The sequence below is a fragment of the Pogona vitticeps genome, chromosome 1 (genome assembly GCF_051106095.1).
Source record: "Pogona vitticeps strain Pit_001003342236 chromosome 1, PviZW2.1, whole genome shotgun sequence".
Classification (NCBI taxonomy): Eukaryota; Metazoa; Chordata; class Lepidosauria; order Squamata; family Agamidae; genus Pogona; species Pogona vitticeps.
In genome coordinates, this window is record NC_135783.1 from 171,302,448 (window position 1) to 171,313,725 (window position 11,278).

The window sequence follows — 11,278 nt, forward strand, 5'->3', positions numbered from 1 at the left end:
GAGGAAAATCTCTGTAACAAACACAGCCATGGCCTGGAGTTTGCCTCATCTTTCACGGTGTCATGAAAAGGCTTTCTCCCAATACTAGAAGGAGAGGATTTATGGTGCTGAGGGACAATCTGCCCATCAGGAACCCTCTTCATGACTGTAACAGAGTTTGTGATGGGCAGATTGTCCCTTTAGATGCAGCCTTTGGGCACAGGGTTGCAGGCCAAAGTGGCTCCCTCTGGGGCTAGGCTTTGCGCTGTGTCGGGCAGTCGGAGTGGTGAGTAAAGGGGGGGTTAGTAGTTGCCAACTTCTCTCTCTCTCTCTCTCTTCCTCTCCTCCTCCCTCAAAGAGGAGCGAAGAGGGAGGGGTTAACTCACTAGTCCCGGAGGGCTGTTCAGAAAGCTCTGCAGTCACGGAGCCTGAAACAAGCTCTGGTGACATTTTCAGAATTCGGAGGATCCCACCTTGCTTTAAAAAACGGAAAAAGTCTCTCGCTGACGTAACTGTGGGGTGAAACCCAAAGGTGTGTGCCCAGCTTTCTGCGAAATGTTTAAGCTCATCAACAAGCCTGGGAACGGGCATGATTCTTGCCACTTTTGCTTCGGGGCCCCTTCATTTGCAGTCCTTGCTACCTGGTCCCAGAAATGTGCTGAAGCAGTTATTATTCCACGCACACCTGGAAAGTTTGTCTTATTATTTACAAGGAACAGCGATCTAAAGTTTCCCCAACACGGCGACGTCAAGAGATGGGGATTGTTTATCGCAGTTGATCAAAAGAGGTGCGGGTTTTCTTCTGCGGCACAAGAAGGAGTTGACTCCGGTGGGAGAGGGAGGGGGCCGCGCGGTCTGCCCAGAAGAGAACCGGGGGAGGGGGGACCGAAGGGCCACAAGACCCGTGCGGAGGTGCGGCGGGGGCCCGGAAGGCCACAAAAGTCCGGCGTCTCAAACGACCGAACCGCCCTGCGAGCCCGCCTCCTTCACACACACACACCCCAGCCCTCGTCAGCCCCAGGCGGGGGCAGATCCTGCGCGGGGCCGGGGAGGCCCGTTCTGTTCCCGTCCTGTTGCTCCTTCTGCCGGCAGGGAGAAAGTCCTGTCACGTCAACTCGGCCTAGAGCCCTGTTGCTGCTGATTTATGAAAGGCGGGGGGGGGGGAATTTCTCGCCCCTTTTACCCACACCCATCCAAATGTTTTTCTCTTTTTTCTCTCTCTCTCCTCCCAAAACTAAACTAAGAAAAGCTAAAATAGAATCGTCTCCTCTCTTTTTCGGGAAGAGCTCCATCAGTTCCTTTGAGTAGGCTCAGAGGCGGGTGGCCTTCCTTCGAGCCACGGCGATCTCTCTCTCGTCGGCCTCGGCAAGCAGCGGTTCCGGGGCCGGCCCTCCGCACCTCATCGGCGGCGAGGCCCCCGGCGCCTCCCGGGCTTCCCTTCCCTTCCCTGCCCTTCCCGGGAGGCAGCTCCGAAGCCTCCCTCGGCCTGGCTGCCGCGCTCCGTCCTCTTGCCTTCCTCTCCCTCCCCGCCACCGCAGGCCACATCTTGGCCGTCTTTTTGATTTCGCCAGAAACACATTTGCTCCGATTGTTTATAAACCGCTGCCTGTTAATTAAGTGACGAAGAAGAGAAGCCCGCCTCCCGCTCCGGCGGCTCCCTCGAGCGAAGATCTTCGCCTTTTGCCGGGGAGTCCCTCGCAGGAGGCGAGCAAGCGGGACAGAGGGCCCGGCGCCGAATGCCCGCGGGGGCGGGGGGGGGAGCCGTTTGCCCCTCCTTGGCTTCCCGGCCTAATGGCGGCGGCGCCCGGCTCCAGCTCGGCGGGTCCGAGTCCCGGGGAGAGGGGCGCCGTTCCCGAGCGAAGCGCCGGCGGTGCGAAGGCGGCCGCTGCTCGGAGAAGCGGCCGTCGAGCTCCGCACTTGGAGCGCAAAGGGAGAAGGGCAAGGGACGGAAACCCGCGCGGCGGTGGGCTCCCGCTTTCCGCCCCTTTGCCCTCTTTGCGGGGGAGGCGCCGGAGGGAGGGCGCCCCCCCGGGGCAGAGGAGAGGCGCCCACTCCCTCGGGGGATACGCTCCCGCCTAGGGCCGCCCCCTCGTAGCCGAGGCTCGAGCCTTCGCCCGCCCGGCGAAGGGAGGCCCAAGCAGAAAGTCCCGTCCCGCCAACAGCATGAAAACAGCGCCTTCCAGGGGATGGGCTGACGGGCCGTTCCCACCCCCGGCCACGTTTAATTGGCATCATTTCACTGATATTCTTTTGCATTCCACAATTACATCTGTTTCCAGGCCGACTCCTCGCCCGGATTCCGGAGGCACCGTCGATAAAATCGATTAGAACTCGAGAACGTGAATCTGACCGTGGGCTCCTCGAGGCGATCGGCGGGGCCAAGGCCGGGGTTTTGCCCTGATGGCTGGAGCGGCCTTCCTTCCACCGGCGGCCCCCGCGAGGCCCGGAGGCGGGCGGGCAATTCCACCCACTGCCCGGGAGGGAGGGAGGGGCGGGGGGGAGAGAAGGCGCCCGGGAGCCCTTCTCCCCACCTCCTGCCCCGCCGGCTGCTCGCCAGCCCCGTCCCGCCTTTCACCCGGCAGCCCCTCCAGCGGGGAAGGACCCCGGACCCCCGGCGACCAAGAAGTCCCCCTGGGCCTCGGGCCGTGGGTCTGGCAAACCCCAGGGAAAGCCAAGCGCAGGAGGCTTCGATCCAGAACCCGGATCTCCGGCGCGTTGCTTTCCTCTTCTGGCTACAAACGGTTCTTTCCGCGGCCGCAGCCTCTGTTTCTGCGGTATTTCGGTTCATATCAGCTGGAATAGAAATCCAGGGACTGGAAGTGCCTTTCTTTTTAATTCTTTTCGTGCCGCGACTAAAACTTTGAGGCCCTTTATTAATTGTTGTTGTTGTTGTTGCGTCACCCACGTTTAGAAAGAAAATAAAGGGAGAAAAATAATTAATGGAACAAGGAACAAATCATACAGAATGATCCATTACTCCAAAAGGTCACTCCCTAATCTGTTAGCAGGCAACTCCACCCCAGCCATTAGCGAAACGCTAAAGAGAAAATCCAGGCTCAGGTTTAGGGGGGGGGGGGGAGTTGTTGTTGACAAGGAGTCAGCCGCAAAAACAGGGTCTAAATCTGCATCCTCAATGAGCGAAGGAGAGAGGAGCAATTTCAGTACCGCTGTACGTTTAAAGTGTCTGTCAGTGGTTTCTCGAAGGAACCATACGCGGTCCAAAAGTCCTAAAATTATGTATAAAGCCGAAGCTTTAAAATTCGATCTGTAAACCAAGAACTTTAAATACAGAATTTTAAGATAACCTAATTGGGTGCACAGTAGCGAATTCCCAGCTGCAAAAGGGACAGATACACTTTTGGTTCGGGTTGGAAAACGGTGGAGGTGGGGATAGAGGAAAGCTTATTTTCTTTGCTCATCCTCTCCCGTTTCTTTCGAGAAAAACATCTCCCTGCCCACACTTTTTTTAAAAAAAAAAACTTCCACATAGAGTGTACAAGCCACCATCGCTCTCTCTTTTTTATTATTTTATTTTATTTGTTATTCCCCTTTAATAAACCACTCGATCTGTGCTTGAGAATCTCTATTAATTGAATGGGTTTGCCTTTTTGCCAGGTCCCTTTATCATTATTTATGGGCTCTAAATTGTGTAAAGTTCCCTTGACGTTCAATTTACAAGTTTGGGGCCCCTTCTCTCCCCCCCCCCCTCCTGCCTTTTGTCCGCAAGAAAGACATCGTGTTGGAAGGGCTTTGAAAAGCCAAACATGAGAGGCCTGCCCGTGAAAGGAGAGCAGACTCGGCCCCTTTTAATTCCGCCGTGTCGGTGAATGACTCTTTGACATAATTGCCGCCGTCGTTTCAAAGCCGAGCGAGGGGGCTGACTCAACTTCAAGCTGCCCACATCGAGTCTATTTGGGGTGGCTTTCGGAATTTCCTTTCTTTCTTGCCCCCCCCCGACCATTTTTAAAAGCGTGAATAAAATAGCTTGACTTTTAAAAAACGAAAGAACAGATGAAGCTTCAGTGCCTTTTTCCTTCTCGCAAATTAGTGGCTCCGATAGGCTTGGGGGGGGGGGGGTTGTAGGATTTTTACACAAGAACCCCTTTGTGAAACTCATCCTGGGCATTTTTAGGGAAACTTGGACGGGGAAAAGCTTTTCTCGCACAGCTCCTCAAAGAACATATCACCCAGGCCATTGAGTCGGGAGTCAAGAGCTGCCTCGATGATGGAACGATCCGTCCACTCTAAAGAGCCAGAAAATTAATGCTAATTAATAGTACCAGGGAAGCCAACCTCCTCCCGCCCGGATCCCTCTCCCGCCCCCGCCCCGCCGCAGGCAAGAGCTCCATTCACTTGCGCGGCGGCGGGGGGGGGCGGCGGGGGCGAGGAGGAGGAGGAGGAAATGCCCCTCGGAACAGCGCCGGCTCCTCGGCGGACTGGCTACCGCAGCAGCTCGCTGGCCCAGAGGAAGCGCCCGCCCGTCCGCCCGCATCCCCCACCCACCGAGGCAGGAGTCATCCTCTTGGGTGCGCCGCAGGGTCGCTCTCCGGTCGGTGCACCTGCCTGTCCTGAACACACGCACCCCCCCCCCCGCGGGCCCAGGGCCTGGAAGAGCGCCCGGCCGAGGCCGGCCTGCCTGCCTGCCTGGCTGGGAAGGCCTCCGGGCCAAGGCCCGACAAAGTGTATTCTTCCCGTTGGACGCTCGCTCCGGGCTCCCCGGCGCAAAGGAAAGCAAGCCGCCGGGCCCTCGAAGTGGGCGCCGGCTTTCCTCCCAGGCTTCTACCGACAGAGCCGGGGATCCGCACAGCCGCGTCCTCCCTTCCTCTCCACCGGCTCCTCCCCAGCCGGTTCATAAATCTTTCCCAAGAGTGGGCTGCGAAACGGGGGAGGGCTTTTTATTAACTGCAGGTCTCCCGTGTTAAACGCACGACAGGTAGTTTTAGAGGAGTCCAGGATCGATTTTAGTTAATTACGACAAACCACTCTTGGGATCTCTCCTTTTTTAAATGTTCAGGTCCTCTCATTTTTCTAAGTAGTTACACCACGGACTGCCCATAGACGAGGGACAGGCAGAGCCGCCGGTTTGTCCAGTAGCTTCGTCAAATCTGCCTGCTGAGCTGCGGTGCTGCTCATCCGGAATAGCGAGTTGCACCGGTACACGGGCTCATGAAAGTCGCTGCTCAGGGGGAAAAAAGAGTCAAATAAAAACAGACCTGTATTGTGGCCGGTACAGGACACACACACACACACACACACACCCCGCGCCTCTCGAGAAACTTCATTTTCAGCAGATCTTAAAAGTACACCTGTGACGTCGTTAAATCCCGCTGCGAAATGAAGAGGCTTAGTGGAATGTCAGCAGTTCTGGAGGGGATTGGGACCCCAGTAGGGCTGGGGAGCGGGGAGGCTTACGGGAACCCCCCCCCCCCAAATTCAGGAAGGGAAAATCTTATTTCTCCCTAATTCCTGTCTTCCCCTCCTGCTGCCTCCCTCCAGAGGAAGCGCTCTGTCCCCACGGCCACGCCCTGATAAGGGAGGCTGGCCGGATCGGGCCTCCTAAACTCATCGCCCTTCTTTTCCGGGAATCTCGGGATGGCTCAGGAGACAAAGAGGAAGAGGAAAAGCCCGGCAGGTGGTGGTGGGGGCACTAAGAGATCGCCTCCGAGGTGCGCCGGCGTGACGGACAGCGGGGGGGGGGGAGTTCCGAGTCTGCGGAGGGCCTGTGCGGGGGATGCAGACGGTCCCAGTGATCTCGTGAAGCAAGGAGAAGAAGCGGCCCGGGGAGAGGAGGAGGGAAGGGAGAGAGAAGGGCTGGACCTACAAAGAGCTGGATCGATGCATTCATAAATATCGACCGGTCTTTATTTTCCAATTAACTACGAAAGTAAAGAAATTCCCATTACCCGTGTAACGGCCCCCATTTCTCTCTGATCGTTATCTTGTTAGCGGCCTCTGAGAAGGTGCTGCTCGGTTGCGGTCGTTAAGTCTCAGTAGCAAAACTAGGATTTGATTGACGGCTCCCTTCTTAAACAGCTCCCACGTCTCTCTCACTCTCACTCACTCACTCACACACACACATATACACCTCTAGGCATTTAGCTCCTTCCCACCTCTTCAAACGTTTCGCCGTTGACACAACTCGCGTTTACCATGTCCAAGGGCCCAACCGATCCTCAGATCCTTCCTCCGAAAAACCAAAACCAAACCTCCCGTCGAATGACAGATCAAATAATGCACCCTGTGAGGAGCAAACTACGAATAAGCAGACTGTTTCGACCAGTTCTGGTGGTTGTGTGATTTTACATAACCACAAGCACCGTCCAGACCAGCCTGACCACCTATGGGTAAAAAAGCTGCGAAAGTTTGCGATGCCGCTGAGGCCGCGGGAGAACTGGGCCAGGGGAGCTGAATGAAGGAAATGCTCGCTTTGGAAAAGGAGAGCTTTCGAGAAGGGAAGCCGCTCTTGCGCGTCACTGCTAAAAAGAGACCAGCTAAGATGTGATCATCATCACCATCACCCGAGCAGAGTGTAAGAAGGGAGATCACGCCAGGAAACGGCTGCGGGCCACCCCACTTTGCTCCACTCCAGGAACGGTCTCCCCGCTGTCCGCGGGGGGGGGGGAGTTTCCAAGCGCGCCGCCTCTAGAAGAGAGGCCGCCTGAGCGGGATGGCGGCGAGCTTGCCGCGCAAGCACTTCACACGGTGCGTGCGTGCGTGGTTTGAAGGGGCCTGGAGCGGGGGGGGGGGGTTGCGGGGACCTTGCCTTTGCCCCCGCAACCCCGTCGGGGAAGGGCTGGGATGGGCAATGCTTGAAGGTCCGCGGCAGCCTCGGCCCTTCCGAGCGCGATGAGCACGTGCGCGGAGCGATTTTCTTGGCCACCAAGTTTCGGCTCAAGAGGGCCCGCTCGGAGGAGATTCCTCCCCCCCCCCGCCTTGCCTTTGCCTTGCCGGCCCGCCGCCCGCCGCCCGCTCCGGTTCAGGGACAATCGCCCTCCTCCTCCTCCCCCCCCCGCCCCCATTCCCGGCTCCCTTCTCCTCCGCGCGAGGGGGGGGCGCGAGGGGCGGGGCCAAGGGCTCCATCTTCCCCGAAGCCTGCGCCGCGCGCGCCCCCCTTCCCTTTCCATCTCCCCCGCACTCGCGGACCAATGGGAAGGGGAGACGGCGCCCACGTGGGCCCGGGAAGGATCCAAGGCTGGCAAAACGTGAATGAGAAAGAAGAGCGCGATTCAAAGGTATTGCCGGCACCCGGGAGGGCGGGAGAGAGCGGAAGAAAGGGAGGAAAGAAGGGAGGACGGAAGGAAGGACGGAAGAGGGGCTGAGCAAGAAAGCCGCGGCAAGAGCGAGCGGGAGCCCTCTGGGCACTACTGGCCTGTCCCCGGAGCCGGGTGGGGGAGCGAGAGCGGGCGGGCGGGCGAGCCAGCTCGTGACGAAGGCAAGAGAGAAGGGAAAGCGGCCCGGACCCTGGAGAGGAGCCGAGGGGACCGGATCTGGGCGCAGGGCAACCCGCTCCGATGTCTCCCGGCCGCGGCCAGGGAGACCCAGCTCTGACCCCGCGCAGCCCCCGCCGCCGCCGCCGCCGCGTCCAGGAGATCGCCGCTGTCGGCTGCGCGCACCGCTCCGGCTCCTGCTGCTCTCGCCGCCGCCGCCCCCGCTGTCCCAGCTCTCGCTCGTCCCCAGCCCGGCCCTGAAGCCGCCGAGCCGCCCCGTCCAGGTTCTCGTCGTGCGCGCTCCCCTGGCCCGCAGCGCCTCTATGAGTGCAGCTTTCCAGCCCTCGCTCATGATGATGCCGCGCCCTTTGGGAAGCAGCACTGCCTTCAGCATAGACTCGCTGATCGGCAGCCCGCCCCAGCCGAGCCCCGGCCACTTCGTCTACACGGGCTACCCCATGTTCATGCCCTACCGGCCGGTGGTCCTCCCGCCGCCCCCGCCGCCGCCGCCGCCGCCGCCCGCCTTGCCCCAGCCGGCGCTGCCTCCCTCGCACCCCCACCACCACCAGATCCCCAGCCTGCCCAGCAGCTTCTGCTCCAGCCTGGCGCAGGGCATGGCGCTCACCTCCACCTTGATGGCCACCCTGCCGGGCACTTTCTCGGCCTCGCCGCAGCACCAAGAGGCGGCCCGAAAGTTCGCCCCGCAGGCTCTCCAGGGCAACTTCGACAAGGCCGACGGGGGCCAAACGGAGGCCGAAGACGGCAAAGCGTTCCTGACCAAGGAGGGCTCGCTGCTGGCCTTCGCGGCCTCCGAAGCGGTGCAGGTTTCCCTCGGTGAGTAAACCCAGCCACAGGCGAAGGTGGCAGGCCTCCAACAGGCCTGCCCGCCCAGGGGTCGAGCCCGGGGTGCGGGAGGTGCTCGGGCGACTTTGGGCCGAGGGGGGGGGAGGGTGCGTGCCTCGCTTCTGGCCACAAAGGCGCTTGTTGAGCTGTCCGAGGCACGATCAGCTGGCCTTTCCCTGCTAAGACTTACGCCGACTGGCCTTCCCAACGGAGACATCCCCGACCTCCCCAGCGGGGACTCGGAGAAAGAACGCCGCGTTCTTTGGTGGGTCGTCGTCGTTGTTGTTGTTGTTTTCTTTCTTTCATATTTTGGGGCGCGGCGAGGCAGGGTCTTGTCGGCGGGAACGCGGCAATCTTTTTTAAAGGGAGAAAAATAACATCCTGGTCAGGAAAAATTGGCCCCTCCCGCGTTAAGGCGCTGTTCACCCGAGAGTTGTTGGGCAAGGGGGGGGTGAAGGGGAGGGAGAGGTCAAGCCGGAGACCAGTGGGAGGAGAGAGGACCTCTCGTAATCGCCTCCTGGCCTGTAATTAGAAGGGCTTGGGACGTTCCTGCTGAATTATGTACAGTAACCTCTCCAGAGAAGAAGGCAAGACTCTATTTTCGGGCCTGTTACTTTCCCGGAGCCCATATTTAAAGAACTGTAGGGAGCAATTTGGGGGCTGGTGAGCAGCATAAGGCCCGGAAGGATCGGCAGGCCCGGATTCTCTTCCATTTGGCGAGATGAAATCGGAGCTTTCGTTATCTATTTGTTTATCCAGTGACGCTAACAGCCAGCAGAATATGCGCTTTACCGTGAGTCTCGCGAAACCGGCCCAGACTCTCGGGGCGCCCTAAAGACTTAACCGGTTTGTTTTGGCACATGTTTTCCTGCAAAAGAATCGTGGAACTGAGGCGCTGGACTCAGGGCCACGAAGCTCAGTGCCCCAATGAATCTGGCAGCCTTCACGATGCCACAAGAGGCTGCGCCCGAGATCCGCTGAAGGGAGTCCAGTGACTGTATTTCTTAGGATGCTTACGAAAAGTTTCCCCCACAAAAAGGACGTTTCCCCCCCCCTCCTTCTCTGCTTCACTTTGCTGCTTCCCAGTTCTGATTCGATTCACAGAGAACTCAGTCGAGAATCTCCCCCCCCCCTTTTCCCCCTCTCAGCCAAAATGTATAGAAGGAGCTGGCAGTAGGAGAAGGCATATAGGGAGTGGAGCTTTGTTTGATAGTGTCGGAGTAAAGTAACAAAACATGCTGTCCGTGACTTCCCTCCAGGGTCTGTCCGAGGAGCGGCGGGGAAAGAGGACTCCAAGGCGGAAGAGGACTCGAAAGGGAAAGAGGAAAGTTTCTCGATGGACAGTGACCTCGACTACAGCTCCGACGACAATCTGCCCAGCCAAGCGGCCCACAAAGAAGACGACGCCGGCCACGGGCTGGAGGAGAGCAGCCAGGGCTCAGCGAACCCGAACAGCACCACCTCTACGGGCAAGAACCGCCGGCGGAGGACGGCTTTCACCAGCGAGCAGCTGCTGGAGCTGGAGAAGGAGTTCCACTGCAAGAAGTACCTTTCCCTGACAGAGCGGTCGCAGATCGCGCACGCCCTAAAACTCAGCGAAGTCCAGGTCAAAATCTGGTTCCAGAACAGGCGGGCCAAGTGGAAACGGGTGAAAGCGGGCAACGCCAACTCCAAGACTGGGGAACCCTCCCGAAACCCCAAGATTGTGGTGCCGATCCCGGTCCACGTCAGCAGGTTCGCCATTAGGAGTCAACACCAGCAGCTGGAACAGGCCAGGCCCTGAGACCTCGTGCAAATGTTTGGGAACAGCCACCGCATCACCTCCCCTCCGTCCCTCCTTCCCTCCCTCCGACAGAGGGCCAGGGGTGGGTCGAGATTTATTGTCTCCAAAGCACTAGAAAGTGAAGCGGTTCTTCCTAAAAAGACAAGAGCAGAGCCAAGTCAGAATGTGTTCATACACCATCATCCAGAAAATGTGTCATATTCCACAACAGGAGGACCAAAAGTCTTGCAAGAGACGGTTTACATATTTATTGAGTTGTCCAAACTTTGTATATAAAGCGCTGGATCTCAGCTGCAATATTTTGACTTGTGGCAGGACCAAATGAGCAGCGAAGTCTTACATTCCAGAAATGCATCTAAGAATCCAGAAGAACTGCCGTTCATTTCAATCGAACCTCCCCAACACACACACACGTGCGCACACACACATGCGCGCGCGCACACACACACACACACACACACACACACACGATTTTGGGGTTGCATTTTTTCTGTTTCTTGTGAGAGAGAAATAGAGAAGAAATGTTTTGCTGCTTCTTTCTTTCTTTCTTTCTTTCTTTCTTTCTTTCTTTCTTTCTTTCTTTCTTTCTTTCTTTCTTTCTTTCTTTCTTTCTTTCTTTCTTTCTTTCTTTCTTTCTTTCCCTTTTCCTTCTCCTGTGTTGAGGAAGGCAGATGGCTTAGTAATGAATGCACCCTTCAGGTGTATCTCCCATCTCATCTTTTTTTTTAACCTGCCTCTCTGTCATATTGATTTGCTGAATTTGCTGGAAACATGTTTCTTTTTTGTTTTTAAAATGCACGAGTTTTCTATTGTGTTGAATTAATTTATTTCCAATGTAGTTTACTTCTTGTCTTAAGTTATAAAACGAAAGGAAACACGGTAATGTTGTGAATAAAAAAAAATCCGAAAAAGAAAACAATGTGAACGAATTAACAGCTGTTCTCCGTAAAAGGCTGGTGGTGGTCTGGGCTGGACGTGTTGGGTGGAAGCGTCCTTTTGGATGCATTGGGAGCAAAGTAGCGTTTTTGGTTGCCTGTGATTGTTCGGCAGAGACCCTTCGAATGTCAAGGAGAAAAACAGAGTTTAAGCGACCCCAGAAACAAGCGGGGGGGGGGAGGAACAGCTGGGGGAGAGAGAGAGAGAGAGAGATTGAAAGGGAGCTGAATTTCTCTGCACTAAACGCCGCTGTCACGCGAGCCGAAGAGGTGGAGCTGCTGCCGAAACCACCTCTTGAGAGGAGCGCTCC

At 57.3% G+C, this 11,278-nt stretch overlaps 1 protein-coding gene across 1 annotated transcript; it reads left to right on the plus strand.

Annotated features, from left to right (window-relative positions):
• Positions 1-7,079: 7,079 nt before the first annotated feature.
• On the plus strand, positions 7,080-10,953 carry GBX2 (gastrulation brain homeobox 2). Its single transcript, XM_020802361.3, has 2 exons — positions 7,080-8,240; positions 9,509-10,953. The coding sequence occupies exons 1-2, from the start codon at positions 7,730-7,732 to the stop codon at positions 10,030-10,032; spliced, it is 1,035 nt and encodes a 344-aa protein (XP_020658020.3). The 5' UTR covers positions 7,080-7,729; the 3' UTR covers positions 10,033-10,953.
• The last annotated feature ends 325 nt before the right edge of the window (positions 10,954-11,278 follow it).

Excerpts from the sequence above, each read along its gene's own strand:
- GBX2 (XM_020802361.3), top strand. The coding sequence starts at position 7,730 with ATGAGTGCAGCTTTCCAGCCCTCGCTCATGATGATGCCGCGCCCTTTG. Across the intron at positions 8,241-9,508 it reads AGCGGTGCAGGTTTCCCTCG|GGTCTGTCCGAGGAGCGGCG; the intron begins GTGAGTAAACCC and ends ACTTCCCTCCAG.